Here is a 21,749-nt window from a genome sequence, read left to right on the forward strand (position 1 = left end):
GGGCCGGGCTGTGTGCAGGCCAGGGCATGAAACCTTCCCTCGGCAGCTGCTGAGCTGCTGAGCTTTTCCCCCACGTCTGCAGACTCTCCGATGAGGCTCTGCAGCAAAGCCAGCCGGGCCATCCTGATAGTTCACAAGGGGTTAGGAAAGGGCACGACTGAGCGGCCATTGAAGAGCACAAAGCAGCGAAGCACAGCACGAGCCATTGACTGCCTGCACAGACGAGCTTCTGCAGGCACCTCCGTTGGAGATCTGCGTACTGAGTGTGGGCGGAACGTGAAGGGAAAGGAGGAGAGGAGGGGAAGGAAGGCAAAGAAAGGAAAGGAAAAGAGGAGTCCAAAAGGCCAGAGCAGGAAAGGAGAAGGAAAGCTCCGTGCCGCCGGCGCCACCCGCCAGGAATCCGGGAGCGAACCCCCCCACAGGCCCGGGCCGGCCCCAGGCCGCCCTTAGCAACGGGACGGCGCAGGCGGTTGCTAGGGCCGGGGCAGGAAGTGCTTCCTGCCGGCCGAGAGCGCTTCCGGGGCAGCGCGGCGTGGCGGCGCGGAAGTTTGAATGGGGCCGGTAGGAGCGGGCTGTGTGCTGCCAGCGGGGCCGGGCCGCGGTGCGGGGCACGGAGGGATGTCGGCGGAGCAGCTCGCGGTGCTGGCGGCACGCAGAGGCGATGCGTGCGGTGCCAGCGAGTGCGGAGCTGAAGGAAGGTGAATCCATGTCCTTCCTCTGGCTGTCGGCGAGCGGGACGAGTCAGGGCTGCAGTTGTGTGTGATGGTGTTTGTTGCTGGGACCGGCTGCCCGAGCAGAATGGGGGCAGCGAGAGGGAGGCTTGACAAGCGCCCGCAGTCAGCAGCACGGCCCGTTCCTGCCCGCCTTGTTGCTGCTGTTGTGAGTCTGTTGGATGTGGAAGCTGGAGGTATTAATGGTGGGTCGTGGTTGAATCCCCCAAGAGGCCGCCCAAGGAGAGGCGCTGGATGCCAACATGGAGAGCAGAGCTTGTGTGTCCCAGGAGGCAGGCGTAGTCAGGTCCGCTTTGGAGCCTGCTGTTGTTGGCGCTGAGCTCAGGAGCCCCATCAGCGTGGTGCTGCGTGCTGTGTATGGCAGCCCGAAGAGATTCCCTTGTGGTGGAAGGGGGAGGCCGAAGGAGGCCGAAGGAGGCCGAGGGCCCTTTGCTCAGGGCCGGCTCCTCTGTGCCCTCTTGCTGGCCGGAGAGCAGGGCTGCCCGCTGGGCACAGCGAGTGCCTTCTGGCTGCCGTGCCGTGCCCTGCCCTCCAGCCCCCTCCTCATGCCATGTGGAACGCCAGTGCCAGCAGTGCCAGCAGCTCGGCTGCCATTTTAGAACCCTGGCCATGTCACAGCTGTCGCCTTGGTCACCGCTGCCCCACGCAACGCACTCGCCTCTCCGAGCTCTGGCCGTCAACAGCCATGTGGGCAGCCAAGAGAGCGAGGCTGGACGATGGGCAGGATGGAGGTGGGAAGATGGAGCCGGGGACCGCAGGATCCAAGAGGAAGAGGGGGCCCGCCATGACCATCGGGCAGCAGACAGGCAAGAGAGCCCGTTCCCATCGCGCCTGGACCAGCCCCGTGACCACCTCCGTGGAGCCCATGGAGATGGATCCACCTCTGGATGAGCCCATGGAGGTGGATCCACCTCTGGATGAGCCCATGGAGGTGGATCCACCTCTGGATGAGCCCATGGAGGTGGATCCACCTCTGGACGAGCCCATGGAGGTGGATCCGCCCGCGGCACAGCTGGCCTGGCACCACACCACCGTGCCAGGCCCCGCATCAGTACCACCAGGGCTGCAGCATCGCTGGTCCAGGCGCAGGGCTCCTTCCCATCTGCGCGGCCCCCGCCCCCGGCGTTAGCCGGGAGGCTTCATTTAACATCTGCTCCTCCTCTGCGGGTCCCCGGTCCCATCTTAACCCTCCTAGGTCCCATCTTAGCCCTGTTTTTATTGTTGGTTTTCTTGTTAATTTAGTTGTAGGGTTAGGAGTAGGTTATTGTTCGTGTTTTTGAGTTAGGAGTAGGTTATTGTTCGTGTTTTTGATTAGGAGTAGGTGTTACTGTTCATGTTTTAGTGTTAGGAGTAGAGGATTGTTCCTGTTTTAGAGTTAGGCTTAGGTTACTGTTGGTGTTTTATTGTTAGGTGGTAGGTTTTTGTTCCTGTTTTAGAGTTAGGCTTAGGTTACTGTTCGTACTTAGAGTTGGGTGGGTTCCTACCAGCAGCTGGCAGCAAACAGCGCTCACTCGGTAAGCACACGCCTGCTTTCTCACCCGAAGACGTGAGCGCTGCTCCACGAGTGCGGAGATGTGCTGACATCTCCCAGGGATGGGATTTGCAGCTTGTGACTCTTGTGTTGCAGGTTGTCGAGGGGCAGCGCGTGAGTGGCTGTGAAATGCAATTGGGCTTCAGGAGAGCAGTCTGGAGCTGCGTCTGGAGCTGCCGTTGTAAGGTAGGTGTGCCTTACTGTAAGCGTGCTCTGAAGCAGTGCTGGTTAAGCACGGCTCACTCCTCTGTCTTCAACAGATCAGCTTTCTGCTCGCTTTATTTCCGTGGCTGGTGTTGTAGAGCACAGCAGCAGCAAGGCCGCGAACATGTCCACAACCAGGTACGTGAACGTGGGTAACTTTAATGGTAAGAATAACATTGCTGTGATATTAATAGGGCAGTGGTTACGTGTGTGTGATGGAGCTCAGGGATAGGTTTAATCTTGCCTGGTAAGCTCTTCCCTCATTTGACGTCCACCCGTCCCCTCTTGCTTCTCTTCCCCCACCTGCAAGTGCAGCAGTACCGAAGGCTGAGGGCTCTTGTCCTAGGCAGGCGGGCAAAGGGAACTGGAATGCAAGTTTGATGTCCCTCTTTGTTCTCGGGTCAGTAGGCCCTGGATCTCTTCCGAGCAGCTCTCTAAGTTAGCCTGGAAATGTTTGCTAGCAGGAAGTGACCCCGTCGCAGTGCCTGAGACTAACGGTGCCTTTTTCCCCCTCTCAGCAGGCAGCCTCCGTGAGAGCAGTGGAGCAGCAGGCTGTCTGCACTATGGCTGCTGAACTGCATTTCTCGCCACCTGAGATCCCTGAGCCCACACTAATGGAGAACGTGCTGCGCTGCGGACTCTTGTTTGGAGCCTTTTTCCAGCTCCTGTGTGTTCTGGCCATCATCCTGCCAGTTTCCAAGTCCCCAAAGGCAGTAAGTAGCGCTGTGTGAGACTGATAGCAATGCTCAGGCAGTGGGCTGGGAGGGAACCGTCTGTAGCTGTTGCCTACGGCAGAGTGCCCCGGCACTGCTGAGAGTGCCGCACTTGGTTCTGTCCTTCCTTCCGCACTCCAGCAGCCTTGAGGTGCCAGCTTGTCCTATCCTGCAGCTGCTGCTGCGCCCTATGAGCTGCCAGGCAGGGGGTCCACCCGATTAGCTCGGACAGCCTTGCTATAGAGGACTTTAGGCTCTGGTTTGCATGGGATTTTTGGGAACTAGACAGAGGTGGAGTTTCTAATGTGCCCTGAGGTCAGGAAGGCGATTTCCAGTGCTGGTCCCCAAAGCTGCTCGGTCAGGTGACTTGAGCTCCCAAAGCCAGCTGTCAGCCAGTTGTTAGGGAGCTCCCTGACTGTGTCCCAATTGCTTCTTGTAGGACTCGGAGGGTTTTGAGTCTAAGACTTGGGAGACGGTGAAGAAACCCAAGGCGAGTGCTGCACAGCTGAGCAAGAAAGCCAAGAAGGAAAGCAAAAAGAAACGATAAGGGCTTGAGCAGTGAGGCGCAAAGGACAGCAGAATCGCTTGGAATGCTTCCTCAGAGGTGCACCAAAGGACACAGACTGCGTGGTCCTGTTTTCAGGCATGGCCGTGCTTTCCCTTTTGTGGACTGCGGAGAGGAACTAAGGAAGCTGTGTCTTTAGTCATTACCAGTATCCCGCCTATTTGATTTCCCATTGAAATGCATTTTGGTTGCATTTGGCATCTCTTTCTTGCAAATAAAAGCCAAACAAACATTTGAATAGTGGTGCTGCCTCTTTCAGTAGCTGCTCAAAAGGTGCCTGGCTCGGGCTGGCAGTCGTAGGGCCACGAAGCGGTCGGCTTCACGTCCCTCCCTGGAAATGGAGCCGCTTGTCCCACGTTTCAATTGGCTGGGAGTGTGGATCTGCCTGGGGGTAGCGAGGCCCTACAGAGGGATCTGGACAGGCTGGAGAGCCGGGCTGAAGCCAATGGGATGAGGTTCAACAAGAGCAAATGCCGGGTCTGCGGGTGCGCTGCGGACGGGGTCGGGCCTCGTGCCGGGGCACGGAGGGGCTGCCGGGGGAGGAGCTCGCGGCGCTGCCGGCACCCAGAGGCGGCTCCCCGGTCTCGCTGCGGAGTCAGCCGGCCGGCCCCCAAAAGCCTGGAGGCAGAGCCTGAGCCGGCCCGGATCGTGCGGTGCGGCTCCGGCCGTGCTGGGCCGCGCGGCAGGAAGACGTCCGTTTGTTTGCCGGTCGCTCGCTGGCTGTAAGATCCGGGTGGCGCCGGGTGCCGAGCCGCGACTCCCCGGCGTGCTTCGGTCCGCTGTTGTGCGACGTGTCGGTGTTGACGTGCGGAATCAGACTCTATAACCAGGATCAGGTTATAAAGCAGGTACGTGTTTATTCAGCTCTGGGCACATGGGGGATGGCTCCTCCTAGCATGTGCACTGATGGACAGAAGCGTTAGCAAGTTATAGAGCAAGCGTATCCATATTCCTAACATATCCATTGTTTTTCCGGGAACTCATGCACATGCTGTCCCTCCTACTGACGCGTGCGCAGTCCGTAGTGGGGGTCTCGCTCCGGTGGTCGTTGGGATGAAGTCAGTAGTCTTCCTCAGGTTCCTTTGACCCAGTTCCTCTACTCAATCAGTCAAAGCCAATTTCTTTGGCTACCTTTCCCTTATGCATACCCCCAACGGTATTGTCTTAACTATAGACCCAGCTGTATTATCCCAGCTGTGTTGTCCCAACTGTATTATAACTATAGCAGTGTCGACATGTCCCACTAGTCCTTTTCTTCTAACATTCCCCAAAGCCTACGATGCTTAATCTTCATGAAAGGCCCCTATTTACCTAATTCTTACTTTCAGTGTGCCTTGTTGTTTCAGGTGTCCGAATGAGGACTCCCCGCCGGAATTGGTGCCGAGCAAAGCGCGGGTGAGGAATGGATCCGCCTCGGTGCCGCATTTGGCTGGGGCGGTGGGCATGGATGAAGGTCGGTACGGACGGACTCAGTCTGGATTGCAGGGAGCGGGACGAGTCCGGGCTGCGGTTTGGCGTGGAGGTGTTTGTTGCTTTGAAGGGCCGCCTTCATAGGCCGGAGGGAGGGAGAGGGAGCTTTGAACAGTGCGAGCAGTCGGGAGCACGTCGCGTTTCTGCCTGCTGTGTTGGCGCCTCCAGCCCCCTCCTCATCCTATGTGGAACGCCAGCACCATCAGTGCGGCTGCCAGTTTAAAACCCTCCCCACCTTGGTCACCTTGGTCACCGCTGCCGCACGCAACACACTCGCATCTGACAGCTGTGGCAGATAACAGCCATGTCAGCAGTGAAGAGGGCGAGGGTTGAAGTTTGCCCAGTTTCAGGAGGGAGGATGGAGCTGGGGGTCCTGGAAGCGAAAATGAGGAGGGGGCCCGCCATGACCATCAGGCAGAGGAGGGTTAAGAGAGCCCATTTCCATCGCGCCTGCACCAGCCTGATGACCAGCAACCATGCGGAGCCCATGGAGGTGGATCCAGCTCCAGAGGAGCCCATGGAGGTGGATCCACCCGCGGCTCAGCTGGCCTGGCACCACACCACCATGCCAGGCCCCGCACTGGCACCATCGCAGCTCCACCGTTGCTGGTCCAGGCGCTGAGCTCCTTACCTGCTGCGCAGCCCCTGCCCCCAGCATTAGCTGGGTGGCATTATTTAACATCTGCTCCTCCTTCGGGCCTCTTCTGCAGCCAAGTTCTGTGGGCCCCCAGTCCCATCTTTATGCTGTATGTCCCAGTCCCTGTTTCTCTTGTTGGTTTTTGGGTTTAGTTTTAGAGTTAGGCGTAGGTTATTGTTGGTGTTTTCGAGTTAGGCGTAGGTTATTGTTCATGTTTTAGTGTTAGCAGTAGGTTTAGGAGTAGGTTTAGTGTTAGGAGTTGGTGTTTTCTTGTTAGGAGTTTGTTCCTCTTCATGCTGTAGTGTTAGGAGTAGTTGGTTGTTCCCATTGCAGAGTTAGGCATAGTTGGTACTGTCGAGTTAGGATTGGGTTCCTACCAGCAGCTGGCAGCAAACAGCGCTCGCTCGGTAAGCACACGTCTGCTTTCTCCCGTGGAGCCGTGAGTGCGACTGCCGTGAGAGCGGAGGTCTGATGCCATCTGCGAGGGATGGGATTTGCATCCGGTGGCTTTTCCGTTGCAGAATGTCCAGCAGCAGAGCGTGAGTGGCCGTGAAATGAAGCTGGGCCTCAGGAGAGCAGTCTGGAGCTGCGTCACGAGCTTCCTGCGTGGCCAGCACAAGGTAGGTGTGCCTTACTGTAAGCGTGCGCTGAAGCAGTGTTGGTTAAGCACGGCTCACTCCTCTGTCTTCAGCAGATGGGCTTTCTGCGCGCTTTATTTCTGTGGCCGTAGAATTTCCCTCTTTCTTACCATATGATCTGCGAAGGTTTTTTGTGGGAAGGTTTTGAGGGATGAGGGAGTAGAAATTGCTTTTGTCACGAGTCATCTGGAAAGGTTTCACACAAATGGTGACATTTGCATAGGCTTGAATTCAGCATCATATCTGCTTCTCCCTGGGTTCAGGTTCTTCAGGTCTCCTGCCTGTTTTTCACCCTTTTATGAATGGAGAGTGGAGTTTCTACCTCAGAGCAAAGTTTCATGATTAACAGAAACAAATATGGAGCTTTCCAAATGGACGTAGTTGTTTCTTGGTAAGCTAGCAGTCCTCCTTATCCTCACCAGTACCACTTGACCTCCATTTTACCTTGTCGTGGATAATGACTGAGATTTCTGGGGAGGATATTAGATATCAGATGATTTCAGCTCTGCATTTTTTTCTTCCTCCGAATAGCAAGGGACTGCTGTGCTCTCATTAATATCATCAGTGGGTAGATGCTGCCTCCTGTTTGAGCCTAAACTGCTCTCCATAGTTGAGTGGTTGGAAACATAGGGTTTTAACTTAAAATTGCTGGCGCAGAGTGAAGGTTGCGAATACAGTTAGAATACAGTTATACAGTGCTCTATCCCCAGAGCTTTCCATCATTTTTCTTAACACAGCTTACGGTTCATTATAAAAGAAACTAACAAAGATGAACTTGGGTTAGCGTAGCCCGTTTTAAATGATCCTTCTGTGTCTTTTCCAGGCTGGTAGCAGAATGGGGACTTTCCCGAGGCATTGAGGAACAGACACAAGCTTTTTTTGAAGGCTTCAGCGCAATTCTGCCACAGCAGTGTCTGCGGTACTTTGATGCTAAGGAGCTGGAGGTAAAGGATTCTTTGACTATTGCCAGATCCAGGCTGCTCCACGTAATCCTTCAATTTCAGTCAGTGTCTGAAGAGCAGAGTTCATTAAGGCTGGCGGTCCTGTTTTCAGGATGCTCACGTGAGAGAAGCCTTCTGTATCAGTGAGTATTTGGTTACTGTGTTGTTCTTTGCTTTCTTCTTTGCAACCAACTTAGACACATTTCTAACGTTAAGATTCTGCCAGCGTAATTTTTTTTGGTTAATGGTGTTTTTTCATCCTTGACAATGTGATTTGCGTGTGTTTAAAGAGTGAGCAGTTGGAAAGCAAGGGAGATAAGAACCAGATATCAGTGGATGGTTAAATTACTGAGTGGACCAGGTTTTAGCTGCTTTTGTTCTCTCCAAATTATACTCTGCAGCAGAACATCGTATTTCTAGCACAGAATGGTACGGTTAGGCAATGGCAAAGTATACATTCCTAGTTTGAATGTCTAAATACAAACGTTTTCGTGACTGGGTTTTCTCTTTTGTGGCCTCTCCACATTTTCTTTGTGAGCGGATGTTGTTATTTGCTGTGGAAGTCTGAGAGTTTAATATTAAAAACGAGCAGGTGCTTTGAAGTACAGTAGTATGTACTTCATGATACAGTAGTATTTAAGTACAATAGTCTTGCTGTAGAAGCAACTAGCTTGTAGTTTCCATGTTTCTGATCCTTTTTCTCCCCTAAAGGTGCTGCTGTGTGGAATGCAAGAAATGGATCCGAATGACTGGCAGAGGCATACCATCTACCGGCGTTATACCAGAACCAGCAGACAGATGCTGTGGTTCTGGCAGGTTTGTAGACTTCTTTTTTCCTCACGAGAACACAGCAACAGCTTAGTGAGCAACAGTCAGAATTACTCAACAGATACATAGCGTGTAAATATAAATGATAACTGCTGATCCAGCTGTCCGAGGGGTGATGGGGAAGTGAACGTCTCAATATTAAACTTAACATCAGTGTTAATTGTTATTTTTCAGTTTGTGAAAGAAATAGATAACGAGAAGAGAATGACACTTCTACCGTTTGTTACTGGAACGTGTGGATTACCAGTGGGAGGATTTGCTGACCTCATGGGTAACGAGCCCTCTTTAATGCATTTTATGCTTGTGTTAATTCCTTTTTTCCTAATAAGGACCATTGTGTGCCTCCGGTGGCGCAGCGGTAGAATTCCCGTTTGCAACACCAGGGGGCCCGGGTTCGAATCCCCCCCTGTGGAGCAGGGGGTAGAAGTGCCGCTCTGCTACACAGAGGGCTCGAATCCCGGGAGTTGGACTCGATGATCTCTAAGGTCCCTTCCAACTCGCACAATACTATGATACTATGATACTATGACCAAGCTGTGTGTTTAAGGGTATTTTCTAATGAGTTTATTTGGAATCTTTTTTCCGAGTCTTCCATGTGGGTAGAGCTGTGACAGAAAAAGGGACGGAGGGAATGTGAACATGCCGTGCATCAGTGACTTGGTAGATGGTTTGGACGTGGTCCTGGCAGGGCAGCCTGCTCTGGGTATCCCTGCTTGCTCAGAGTGGAAGGACTAGGTGCTAAACTCCAGGGATTCCTTCCAGTACCAAACCAACGATGGGATGCAGTGGTTGAGTTTCTTTGAAAACCGCTTGATAGTTTTGCATTTCACTACGTGGGTTTCTTCAGAGGGATGTAGTGAGAGACAGATGTCGTTGTGCTCTGCAAGTAGTTCTAATCTTGTTTTCGAGCCTTTCTCGCGCTGTTGTCATGTATTAACTACTGGTAGACACAGGCAGTTAGACCTAAGAATTCATTGCTTGATTTTTGTACAGGGAGCAACGGACCCCAAAAATTTTGCGTTGAGAAAGTTGGGAAGGAAAACTGGTTCCTAGAAGTCACTCCTGGTAAGTACGAAGGATCAAACTCTGCCGTGGTTCTGTTCTTACGAATGGCAATCTCCTTTCACATTGTGATATGGAAGTGGCTGAGATTGTGTGAAAGCAAAACACTGGGTGATGGCAGTAAGCTCTGCTGAGTAATAGCTGAACTTCTGAAGAGCAGTTTTGTTGTGGAGCTGATTCCATTGTAAATGCCGTGGATTTGCACACCACTAAAAACATCAAGTTACTTTTAGTACTGAAGGTAGTACTTTCTTCTAAAGAGTCTGGGATCGAATCTTTCATGATCACCACACCCGATCTTGGCAATGAAAACAAATAGCCGCATTCGTGCTCCCTGTTGGCTGGAGGAAATGTAGCTTCTGCTCAGTTTCTCAGTTCTGCTGGTGCTTTGTGAAGATGCTCAGATTTTAACTTTCAGATACAGAAGAGAGATAAGGTGAGAGTTGTTACTAAACACGTTGCCAGTTCTGGAAAGTTATCGCTGCTCAAGTGCTTGTTGTGCTTTAACTCTCACAGACAAACGCACATCAAGATACAGCTGTTTTGGAGGGTACAAATGCAGTTATCCCTCTGAACAGGACAGTTCACATGCCTGTGTTCCTAGTGGATTTTTTTGGTGGTCTAAGCTGTTCTTCAATACTTAAGGTTTCTCTTTCTTTTCATTTTCAGTCGCTTGCACCTTCCACCCTAGAAGAATTAGGAGCAGCTGAAGGAAAAGCTGTTATTTGCAATTGAAGAAACAGAACGTTTGGGGCAGGAATAGCTGCGATTTGCACTTTGAAGAACTCAATGTGACATTCTTCTTCTCTTCTTCTGCTTGTTGCACACTTCCTTGTAAAGTAGACTTGACTTGGATTATTTGACAATAGTAGCGTGTAAGTAAATGGATGTTATCCTGAGGTTTTATCCACGTAAACTCTGGATTTCTGCCGAGCACTTTCAGAAACCAAAAGAGCAATCAGATATGGCAACAAAGGAATTGTGACCCGAGTAGAGATTTAATACAGCTCTGGGCTCTGCTTTGTTTCACCTTTCGTCACTTAGAATGCGTCCCTAAGGACTGAGAGATTTTTTTAAAATAGTTTTGTCTTTCCTATTCAGTAGCATATTTGGCTACTGATGTACTGGGAAGTTCAGTAGTAGCTGCAGTGCTGCAGCAACATCATCACCTCTTGACAGCAGTGTTATTAGAGCCGGCTTGTAACCGTCCTCTGCCTACTGTGAGCAAATCCATCACTTAAGCTATTCTTCTAACTCAGGTGTGGCTGGACTGTTTTTCCTTGCCTGGAGTCTGCTCACGTGCCAGTGGGACTCAGACTGCTGTTCAGGGGATGTCAAACTGTGGCACCAATCCAGGGCGTAGCTTTGCTTTGTTTTCCTCACAGTCTTGCTAATTTCAGCAAAAGAACCGTCTGCCCAAAGTTGCTGGAGATTTGCTTGTGCCCTCTGAGGAGTTCTGATCTTTTTCTGTGTAACACATTTAACTTTTCAAACTATGTTCACACTGTGGTTCTTCACTTGTTTTGCAGAAGACAAGACCACCTGGGATTGCACTGATTCAACTTAGATTCCCGTTTGCAGACTGATGTTTCCTGTCGGGAGTGTTAATGGATGTTATACTCAGTGTTATTCTTCCACGATGCTGTCAGTTTTCTCTGGAGACTTCTTTGGTGTCTCAGGAAGAGGTACAAAATAACTGGGTTTTGAAAATGATGGTACTTATCATTTTTGGTGATGAACTGATGATGCAATATTAGCATTATCAGTTCTCGGAGGACTTGAAAGTTTGTACATGGATTCCAGACTGTTTGTGTTTATATGCTCTATTGAACAAGGCCATGAGCTTGGATAAGCAGCACTGGATGGTAAAATACTGTACTGAAATTCATTGTCAAAATGTCCTTGTATTGTAATTTCCAAGACTCATGTAACTGTAACAATATCTCCGTAAGTCAAATACTGGCATCCTGCCGGGAGCTCCATCTTTCTTCCTCTGGGCTCAAAGTCCTCTGGGGAAATGCCACTCCTCCCTTCCCTTCTGAGAGCCACAGTGCCCAAAGAAGGCAGGCCACAGGACCAGAAGGTGAACTCTGGAACTGCCACCGCTCTGCATGATGTTCTGATGTGGGATCATAGTATCATAGTATCACAGTATCGTGCGAGTTGGAAGGGACCTTAGAGATCATCGAGTCCAACTCCCATGATTCGAGCCCTCTGTGTAGCAAAGCAGCACTTCTACCACTTGCGTCACAGGGGGGATTCGAACCCGGGCCCCCAGTGTTGCAAGCAGCAGTTCTTCCACTGTGCGCCACCGGGGGCACTGGGATATCTACAAAACATCCCCAAACCACAACAGGTAGCACGGAGCTGCAATGGGGAATGCCCTCCACACACGGCCCTGTCGGTGCACGATGCTGCAGGCACGCTCCTTGCCATCTGCACACACGTGGGCCGGCTTTGCACTGCCGGGCACATCATCTGGCCTGGGCACTGCAGGTACCCACATGATGGGGTGCAGACACGGCAAGGCCAACCCTGGCTGACTGTGCATCTCATTCCCGCTTGGCGTGGGAAGAGGGACTTCAGTGGGACACAATTGCTCCAAAGGAGTTTGGGGGCTCGGTTACAAATGTTGCCCTGACCTGTTGGCCTTGTCTGTCACCAGCTGCAGTGGTTACAAAGCACACGGAGGATACATCGCGTTGTGTAAGCTGAATAAAACACGGGATCACACAAAGTACAAACGTCTGAGTTACAACAGCACACATCACCAACTTGTCACAGACACTAGCCCCTGGTGACACAAACATTACAGACCATTACTGATGTCAACATCTTCCTTTCCCACCCTTTTCTTCCCTGCAAGCTGCTGGCCATCAGAGGGCTTGCAGTGACATCAGAAGGTGGCTGCGGTCATCTGAAGGCTTTTCTGGTTGTCGGAGGGCTCCACTGGTTGTCAGAGATGTTCACTGACCATCAGAAGGCTTCATTGATTGAGTTGGGATGTCACCGGTCATCAGAGGGCTTCATTGGTCAGTGGAAGATTGGAGGTGTCCATGGGAGGGGATATGCAGCCCTTGTTCTGGGTGATGGGTAGGGGGTTGGGGCACTGAGGCACGCGGCCTAAAGCAGACCCAAAGGAGTGACAAGTGGCTGCAATAAGAGAGGGGCTAAAAGTAGGGTGTTGTGGTCACACTGTGTCCATGCAGAGGTGGATCAAAGGGCGAAGGCTTTGGGAGAAAATGTACGGAGGAACTGAGAGAGAGCAGAGGGAGGGTACTGGGGTTGATGGCAGCATGAGGAGCTCCATCCTTTAGGACTTTGGAGCGGATGATGAGTGAGGGAGGGGAAGCCCACAGGGGTGCAGGACATGGTGTGCATGGCATGGAGCTGGGGAGGCCTCCCAGAACTGTGAGGTGGCCAGTCCCTGCTGAGCATGAGAACAAGGACACGGACACAGAGAGTGTAGGTTTGCTGAGGGATTTATTGATCATCAGAGGGTGTCACTGATCATCGGGGTCCTCACTGGGCACCAGAGGGCAGCAGTGGCAAGGAGGAGCCTTGTCCCTGCAGGGTTTGTCCCCAAGGACTCGGGGCAGGAGAAGGACTGGCAGCAGCCAAGAGACCCGGGGCAGGACATGGGTCCCCTGGGGACGGAAGCCACAGCCCCTGTCCCACCTGCATGGTGTCTCTGGCCATCCAATAGGGCACCCTGAGCCTGCCCCTCCAGATTCATTCCTCTTCACAGCCCCATAGAGCACAAAGGAAGGGCTGGAAGTGACAGTGCCCAGGTCCCCCTGGAACAGGCCACGGACAGTCCCCTCCATGCCATCAATTAATTCCCAGCCCCTGATGCCCGGTCCTCAGGGCTGCGGAGACACCCAGGGTCCCCAAAGTGCCCTGTAGTGCAGGGACCCATTGTGAGCACTAGAACAACGTGGCCAAGTCACGGTCATGTAGCCTGCTCAGCCCCAACTGCCCCCATTGCTTCCTTCCCCTTCCCGCTGCCCACCCATGGCAAGAGGGAGCCCAACAGAGGCTTTGGAACACCAGGGGTGTCCCCAAGGCCCAGGGGAACAGAGAGAACAGAAACACATCCCAGCCCCATCCTCTCCCCTCAACTCACAGGCCCGGGAGAGAGAGAAGGCAGAGATGGGTCAGCAGTGCCAGCATCATAATGGGCAGCTGGCCATGATGTCACCGCGTTGCCGTGGTGGCGTTTGTGACACGGCCACCCGGGAGGGGGGTATAGGCAGAGCACGGAGGTGGGTCCTGCATCCTGAAGGAGCATCTGGTACAGAGCAGACGCATCTGAAGGATGAGCTCCAGCATGGCTGACGCCGACAAGGAGCAACCTGGAATGAGCGAGGACGGCCCCATGGTGGGCCATGCCTCTGGACAAACACGCAGTGAAACTGAAGGTACACGGGCCCACAGCCACCATGGGAGCGGTGCTGCAGCCAGTCTTGGGATGGAGATGACACTTTTCCATCTGCCACCTCCATCCTGCCCAGCAGTGGGAGGGGTGCCAGGAAGAGGCAGATGCAGAGTGTGACCTGCTTTTCCTTTGCCCTCCAGAGCGAGTTGCCGTCTGGGATGCGGTGGCCGCCTTCATCCGAGATCAGCTCCTGGTGCACAAGGTGTGTTTGTTGGCTGTCGGGTTCCTCCTCGCTTTGTCTGGCTTAGCCTGGACTTCCTCTGAGCCTTCCCCTGCACACACAGCAGGAAACTCACCCCGTGTTTCCCTGCTGAGCTGTGTTTTGGAGGAAGGGAGAAGGGAAGGAGCGGGCTGTGCAGCCCCAAAGCCGTCCCCCCTGCCCTGGCTTGTGCCTCTGAACAGCAGGAGGGGGCTCCTGAGCACTGTCCCCGCACAGGACCAGCTCCAGCTCTTCCTCCAGCCAGCCCTTAACTCTTCCGCCCTTTCTTCCTCCTCCACTCGCAGGGGGTCTGGATTCCCACCTTCGGCTCCTTTGACATCATCTCCAAGGAGATCAGGATGGAGAACAAGACCGTGACCCTGTGCTGGCCCGTGTTTCAACTGGCCAGCAACCTCATTGCAGTGCACCACCTCAGGTCCCGCAGGGGGTCCCTGCCAGGTAGGAGGGGGGATGAAACCCTTGCTGGCTTCATGGATGGGGCAAACAGGGCCACCACCTCCCTTCTCAGAAGCAGACCTCCCCCTCTGAGGAGCCCGTCCAAACGCGGGGCCGTTCTGGATGATGTCCCTGAGAAGCAGTTCTAGGTGGAAGAGCAACCTTATCATCAACCCCATCCCTGGTATTTTCTCAGTTGACAGGAAGGTGGAGGCCCTGAAGAGCAGCCAGGTGGCCGCAGCCGCCTCTGTGAGCTGGAAGACAGCACAGAAGTGCATCCAAAGCACCGTGTCACTGCTCTCCAGCTGCCTGCAGAATGGGGAGAACGTGGCTGTGGTTCTGAAGGATGTTGGAGTGCTGCTCATTGACGGGCTGACCTTCCAAATGAAGTTCTATTACGACTTCCTCGAGAAGCTGTCGGGGAAAGAGAACTTCAGGAGAGCCGTCCGCAAGGTGAGCCGTAGGTTTCTCCATAGCCCGGGCAGTGCCGTGAGCCTCACTCAGCCCGCACATGGCCCACCAGGACCTGGGCAGCTGCTCGAGCCGTGCAGGTGCTGCGGTGCTGTCAGCTCTCCCTGCCTCGGGCTCCTCGTGTCCCCAGTGCCTCAGCCATGACCAGGACATCTCACAACCTCCCTGTTCCTCCCCTGCAGGCCCCCTCGCTGCTGGACATGGGGGTATCCCATGTGACACCGGTGGCTTCCCTGGTGTTCTCTGGATGCCTTGTTGTCTTTCCCAAGTGAGTATTTTCTGCTGCTTGATGCAGCTGCTCAGCTCTCATTCTGTAGCACTTGTGCCTCGTGTCTGTCAGTGTCCTGCCCAGGAAGATGTGCCAGAGAATCACAGAATGATTGGAGCAGGACGGGAAAAAAAGAGCACCCGGTCCCACTGCCCTGTGGGGAACAGGGACACCTAGCTCCAAATGAAGTTGCTCTGAGCCTGGTCCAGCCAGGCCTTGAATGCCTGTCCAGGCACCCAGCTGCTCTCTGGGCAAGACATCCCAGTGCCTCAGCACCCTCCAGCCAAAACCTTCCTCCCATCCAAAGCCAGTCTTCCCTCTTTCCGCCTGAAACTGTTTCCCCTCCTCCTATCCCAAGTGACCCTGCTAACGGCTTTAGAAAGCCTTCATGCAGCATGAAAACATGCTGGTGAGCAGACAAGCAGAGCGAGCGGCAAGGATTGCTGTTGCACTGTCACACCGCTCACTGCCTTTTCCTCGCTTCCAGGTTTCAAATGGAGTTGGTCCCCAAACTGCCGCCCCTGATACGCCGCCAGTCCTCCGGGAGCTTCTCTGGGTCAGGGAAAGCAACCAAAGTAGAGACTTTGCCACCTCTTACTGGGGGCAAGAAAGGTAAAGTGGCTTCCAGCTCCTTTCCACGGCACAGGCAATCAACTGGAGGTGGGCAGTCCCTTGCTGACCATCAGCCCAGGGCTCTGATGTGCATCAAACCTTTGTGCCAGCTCAGCACGGCCTCTTCCCCTTAGGTTATGGCTGGCCAGTCCAAAAGGAAGGTGCAGGGTGTGACGTACCCCCATCCCTGGCTATGGCAGGAGGATGTGGGGATCTCAGGCCCTGCCCTCCCCCACTGGGAGGGCAGGGACCTCAAAAGTCACCCTGCTGCCTTACTGTCACCAGACAGCTCCTCTTTCCCAAACCCAGCATCCCTCCTGCAGCCCCAAAGCAGACCTGAACTGCAGAGAGGAGGAGTGGGGACAGAGATGGTTTCAGGGCAGGTTCTGGGAACAGGCCTGAGTGCTGCTTGTGAGCGAGCCAAAGGCTTGATGGCGAATCTCCTCTTCCTTCCCAACTGCAGTAAGATTTGACAAGACTCCAACCTTCATCAGACGCCTGAGCACTGCAAGTGTTGATGGAGGGCAGTTGCGAAAGATAAAGAACAGACTGCGGAGGGAGAGCATCGCCTGCAGGTGAGGCTGGAGGCTGTGGGATGGGTTGTGCGTGGAGGTGACCCAACGAGAGCCCATTCCCTAACACCAAAGGGTCGCTGCTTGTTTGTGGTCGCCCGAGAGTGCTGGGATGGGGATGCCAGGATCCCCCCAGCTCACAGGGCTGGCCCCTCTCCACATCTCCGGAGAGCCCCGGGGCAGCCGGTCAGCTGTCTGTGGGGAAGGCTGCATTACAGCCCAGGGTCCTGGCTCAGTCTTGAGGGATGCAGCCCCAAAGCCATCAGCCACTCAGGCGGACCCCTCCCGCTCTGTCCTTTCAGTGTTCTGCCACCCATCCGGGCAGTGCATGCAGCCCCACAGCAGCCGATGAGCTGCCAGCTGCAGGACCATGAGGAAACGGATAACCAAGAAGGGCTGGGCCGAACAAGACGGGTCAAGTTCCTCGATGAAGAAGGAGAAGCAGAGGAAGCCCAGCATGAGGGTGCGCTGCCCGAACTGCAGGAAGATGAGACCCCAGACAAACCATCCAAGCTGGCGCTTCGGGCATGTGACTCGGTGACACTTCTGAGGAAGAGGGTTGAGAAGAGCAGGGAAGAGTGGGAACAAGCCAAGGAAATGGCAGCAGCAACATCCCGTGGTGAGACCAGCCTGCCCGAGGAGTCCTGCGACAGATCTGGATTTCTGCCTCCCATAAGGGAAAAAACGGGGTCTCCCACTAAAAAGATGGCGGCAGCAACATCTCATGGTGAGCCCAGCTTGCCCAAGGAGCCCTCTGTTGTCCCATCTGGGTTGCTGCCACCCATAAAGGAAGAAACGAGGTCTCCCACGCAAGAGATGGCAGCAGCAGCATCTCGTGCTGAGTCCAGCCTACCCAAGGAGTCCTCAACCATCAGATCTGGATTTCTGCCTCCCATAAGGAAAGAAACGGGGTCTCCCAGACGTCAGTCTCCAAAGACTGAAGCCCCACCCCGCAGGAAGAGCCCACCCAACACACGCTGATGGGGGCATGGGGTGCCCAGGACAGACAGAGCTCCACTGGTGGCTGCAAAACAGCTGCTGAGTCCATTAGTGCCATTGAGACCCATCTGTGTCGTTCCTGCATGCCACCTCCTTGAAGAAAATCAAAGGAACAAGGAGAGCGACTGAGGACTCTTGCAAGACCCCTTGCCTCTGGGAGATGCTTAGGAACAAAACCCTACAGCTGGAAGTGTTTTCAAGGCAAGGGATAAAGACTGTCATGGCTTGCTAATTTTTGCTATTGCTCTTTTACATCACAACATCTTACTTAATATACAAATCTACACACAAATAAACCATCATCAAAACACCTTACGCACTTGGGTCTGTATGCATATATATAGACTGGAGTTACCAACTGCTCTCCCCCAGCATCAAATTCCCTTGTGGTACACACTGAGCATCCCCATCATTCTGCAGCACCCACCGAGTGCACCCAGCTCCCTGGGCAAAAGCAGTTCCAGGGAGAGGTTTGCCCTTTCCAGAGGCTGGAAGGACCCAAACTGCTTTTCCCAACATGCTCTTTACATGCACTGCAGGGACTTTATCTCCCTCTACAGTGTGCAGGGGGCTGGATTGGCTAGGACCATCACGACTGACAGATCCTCTAGTACTGACCAACCAAGTGGCTTCTTCCCAATTCTTCTCCAAGTGCTTGAATGTTCCACCACCCATTGCTTTCAGCATAGCTTTCAACAACCCATTGTATCTTTCAGTCTTACCAGAGCTGGTGTATGGTAGGGGATATGATAAACCCCCTCAGTGCCATGATCTTTGGCCCAAGTATTTATAAGGGAATGTTTGCAAGGAGTCCCATTATCAGACTCAGTTCTTTCTGGGGTGCCATGTCGCCACAGGACTTGTTTCTCAAGACCCAATTTGGTGTCTCTGCTGCCATCTGTCGCATGGCAACCACGTGGAACGAAGATCCCAGAAACACACACATCTCTGTCATGGTGTTATCTGGATCAATCTGCCCGTGACAGGGGTGGGGAAGGAGGGGCAGTAGGGCTGTGGGGCCCCCGACAAATGGGAAGGGAATAGGGAAAGGGGTAGGGAGATGGGAGCTGGGCACAAGGAAACAAAGAGAGCAGCAGCAACAATCTAAGGAGGAAAACTTCTTTCACTAACTATGATCAGGGAATGCAAGGTAACCCAGGCCCCACAGGCCGGACAGCCGGCTTCTAGCCTGGCAGGGAGCCTCGGACAGGATGGGTTTTGGCCTGGCAGGGACCTCGGCCTGCAGGCTTTTGGCCTGGAAGGGCTTCCCCGGCCTGCAGGCCTTTGACCTGGCAGTGCCCCCCAGACCAGACAGCTGGCTTTTAGCCTGGCAGGGGCCCCCTAACCGGATTACCAGCTTCAGGCCTGACAAGGTAGCCCCCAACTTTGTGGCTGGCTTTTGGCCTCACAGGCCCAGCGGGTCAGTCAGCCATTTTGTTGCCAGGCAGTGAGCCCCAGGCAGGCTGGATGTTGGCCTGGTAGGAATCCCCAAGCCGGCCAGCCAGCTTTTGGCCTTGCCAGTGTTTGCTGGCCGGCGGCAGGCTCTTGGCCTGGCAGGGCTTCCCTAGTCGGCCTTTGGTGCCCTGCAACTATCTGACCAGATGGCTTTCACCCGAGGGCCTTCCTTGCCAGCTGGCTTTTGGCCTGGCTGGGACCCCATGTGCCAGCAGGCCGGCTATTGGCCTGGCAGGGCCCACTCAAGCCACCCGGCTGGCATTTGACCTGGTATGGCGCCTTGGGACAGCTGGGTTTTGGCCTAGCAGGGACTCCACAGGCCAGCCAGCTGGTTCTATCCCGGCAGGGACTCCTGGGTCTGCCAGCTGGGTTTTGGCCATGCAGGGCTTCCCTGTCTGGACGGCCAGCTTTCATCAGAGATTCGAGATCTTTCTCAAGGGCTGAGCCCAGCCTGTCTCCAGAGCCCCAAGACACAGCATCCAGGCAGCCACTTCTGGCCTGGGGCTCACTCCAACTTCTCGGACAAAGGGCACAGAAGATCAGGCCCAGAAGGGCCCGCCCAGCCAGCCTGCCGCCTTTTGGCCTGGCAGGTTTGGGGCCTGGCAGGGCTTCCCTGGGTCCGCCGGGTTTTTGTCTGGCAGGGCCCTCTGTGCCGGCTGCTTGGCTTCTGGCGTGGCAGGGCACCCTGGTTCCTGTTCAGCTTTTGGCCTGGCAGGGTTCCCCTGGGCCCCCCATTTCACAGGGCTGGCCCCTCTCCACATCTCCGGAGAGCCCCGGGGCAGCCGGTCAGCTGTCTGTGGGGAAGGCTGCATTACAGCACAGGCTCCTGGCTCAGCCTTGAGGGATGCGGCCCCAAAGCCATCAGCCACTCATGCGGACCCCTCCCGCTCTGTCCTTTCAGTGTTCTTGATCACATAAAGAACGAGCACGTGATCCTAGACAGCCAGCATGGCTTCACCAGGGGAAGGTCATGCTTAACTAATCTTGTGACCTTCTATGATGGAGTGACGGCGTTGGTGGACGAAGGGAAGGCGACCGATGTCATTTACCTGGACCTGAGCAAGGCCTTTGACATGGTCCCCCATCACATCCTCATCTCCAAATTGGAGGGAAGTGGATTTGATGGGTGGACAACTCGATGGATAAGCAATTGGTTGAAAGGCTGCAGACAGAGGGTGGTGGTCAATGGCTCTATGTCCAGGTGGAGGCCGGCAACGAGCGGTGTCCCCCAAGGGTCTGTCTTGGGACCGGTGCTCTTTAACATCTTTATTAATGACATCGATGAGGGAATGGAGTGCAACCTCAGCAAGTTTGCTGACGACACCAAGCTGAGTGGTGCAGTCGATACGGTGGAGGGAACGGATGCCATTCAGAGGGACCTCGACAGGCTGGAAAGCTGGGCTCAGATAAACCTAATGAGGTTCAACACGGCAAAGTGCAAGGTTTTGCACTTGGGCCGGAAGAACCCCAGGCACCTGTACAGGCTGGGAGGAGTTGTCCTTGAGAGCAGCTCGGCAGAGAAAGACCTGGGGGTCCTGATGGACGAGAGACTCAACATGAGCCAGCAGTGCGCTCTGGCGGCTCGGAAGGCAAATGGGATCCTGGGCTCCATCAGGAGAGGGGTGGTCAGCAGGGATGGGGAGGTGATTGTCCCTCTCTACTCTGCTCTTGTGAGGCCCCATCTGGAGTACTGTGTCCAGGTGTGGGGCCCTCAGTACAAAAAAGATACGGAGATTTTGGCAAGGGTCCAGAGGAGGGCCACGAAGATGATCAGGGGGCTGGAGCACCTCCCCTATGAGGACAGGCTGAGGGAGTTGGGTTTGTTCAGCCTGGAGAAGAGAAGGTTGCGGGGTGACCTCATTGCAGCCTTTCAATACCTGAAGGGAACCTATAACCAGGAGGGGAGTAAACTCTTGGAAAGGGCTGATAATAGCAGGACTAGGGGAAATGGTTTTAAGTTAAAAGAGGGAAGATTTAGGTTGGATGTTAGGGGGAAGTTCTTTACTAGGAGAGTGGTTAGGCCCTGGAACAGGCTGCCCAGGGAGGCTGTGGATGCCCCGTCCTTGGAGGTGTTCAAGACCAGGTTGGACAGGGCTCTGGGCAACCTGATCTAGTAAAGGCGTATGTTGGTGGCCCTGCCAGGCAGGGGGTTGGAACTACATGATCCTTGAGGTCCCTTCCAACCCGGGTCATTCTGTGATTCCGCCACCCATCCGGGCAGTGCCTGCAGCCCCAGAGCTGCAGGTCAGCGGCAGCTCAGTTCTGCCCCCCCATCTCTCATTAATCAGCTGCTCATCCGGCCGGCGCCGGCCTCTCATTGGTCAGAGGCTCATGCGGACCTCCCCCGGGTTCTCATTGGTTAGCGGCATTGCCGACGCGCGTCGCCGTCTCATTGGTCGGCGACAGCGCCAACGGCTCTGATTGGCTTAGGCTCCATGCTGAGGCGGGAGCGGCCGCCATCTTGCGGCTCGGGGCCGCCCGGCTCTCCCCTCATTTGGCTGCAGCCGCTGCTTGCCAGAGCTGTGCGGGCAGCACCGAGACGGAACCGCGGCACGACGGGAGCGGTGCTGAGGATGGCGGCGCCGGAGCTGTGCGGGAGAACGGCTCCGGGCCGGGGAGAGGAAGCGGTGCCCGGCGGGGCTGAGGTGGGATGTGGGTGTAGGGGGCAGCGGGGGAGGAGTGGGGGGGAAGGGGGAGGTGAGGGGGGTGTGGGGTAATGTGGGGCTGTGGGGGGTCTGTAGGGTAACATGGGGGTATGGAGTAATATGGGGCTATGCCAGGGGGGGTATAGGGTAAAACAGGGCTGTGGGTGGCAGTGGGATGGATATAGGGGTGAATAGAGGGGGATATAGTGGGGTTGTAGTGGGCTGTGTGGGGATACCAAGGGATGTGAGGAAATGGGTGGCAGTGAGCGGAATGTGGGGTCTGCCGGTGGCTGTAGGGGGATATGGGGATATCA

The 21,749-nt window shown here is 54.6% G+C and overlaps 3 protein-coding genes and 1 long non-coding RNA gene across 5 annotated transcripts; all 4 read left to right on the forward strand.

The window, feature by feature from the left end:
- The first annotated feature begins 270 nt into the window (after window positions 1-270).
- Window positions 271-3,951, forward strand: LOC140263422 (protein MANBAL-like). 2 transcript variants are annotated; one of them, XM_072358301.1, is made up of 5 exons: window positions 271-698; window positions 2,359-2,448; window positions 2,523-2,604; window positions 2,985-3,179; window positions 3,619-3,951. In XM_072358301.1, exons 4-5 carry the CDS (start codon window positions 3,030-3,032, stop codon window positions 3,724-3,726), a joined length of 258 nt encoding a protein of 85 aa, XP_072214402.1. In that variant the 5' UTR covers window positions 271-698; window positions 2,359-2,448; window positions 2,523-2,604; window positions 2,985-3,029; the 3' UTR covers window positions 3,727-3,951. The 2 variants fall into 2 exon arrangements, with proteins under 2 accessions (XP_072214402.1, XP_072214401.1); XM_072358300.1 differs by having other exon boundaries at window positions 271-561.
- Window positions 3,952-4,362: 411 nt separating this feature from the next.
- LOC140263421 (uncharacterized) lies at window positions 4,363-7,555 on the forward strand. The gene is made up of 5 exons (XR_011905909.1): window positions 4,363-4,592; window positions 5,091-5,197; window positions 6,373-6,471; window positions 6,753-6,880; window positions 7,313-7,555. It is a non-coding gene; the product is annotated as an uncharacterized lncRNA (long non-coding RNA).
- A 301-nt stretch (window positions 7,556-7,856) lies between these two features.
- On the forward strand, window positions 7,857-12,050 carry LOC140263416 (E3 ubiquitin-protein ligase Itchy-like). The gene is made up of 5 exons (XM_072358293.1): window positions 7,857-7,880; window positions 8,142-8,246; window positions 8,433-8,529; window positions 9,252-9,323; window positions 9,990-12,050. The coding sequence occupies exons 1-5, from the start codon at window positions 7,857-7,859 to the stop codon at window positions 10,028-10,030; spliced, it is 339 nt and encodes a 112-aa protein (XP_072214394.1). The 3' UTR covers window positions 10,031-12,050.
- Window positions 12,051-13,650: 1,600 nt separating this feature from the next.
- LOC140263417 (uncharacterized) lies at window positions 13,651-21,434 on the forward strand. The gene is made up of 9 exons (XM_072358294.1): window positions 13,651-13,741; window positions 13,899-13,960; window positions 14,263-14,416; window positions 14,610-14,866; window positions 15,067-15,152; window positions 15,640-15,764; window positions 16,228-16,339; window positions 16,639-17,063; window positions 21,154-21,434. The coding sequence occupies exons 1-9, from the start codon at window positions 13,651-13,653 to the stop codon at window positions 21,432-21,434; spliced, it is 1,593 nt and encodes a 530-aa protein (XP_072214395.1).
- The last annotated feature ends 315 nt before the right edge of the window (window positions 21,435-21,749 follow it).

Source organism: Excalfactoria chinensis, chromosome 30 (assembly GCF_039878825.1).
Source record: "Excalfactoria chinensis isolate bCotChi1 chromosome 30, bCotChi1.hap2, whole genome shotgun sequence".
In the NCBI taxonomy this organism is placed as follows: Eukaryota; Metazoa; Chordata; class Aves; order Galliformes; family Phasianidae; genus Excalfactoria; species Excalfactoria chinensis.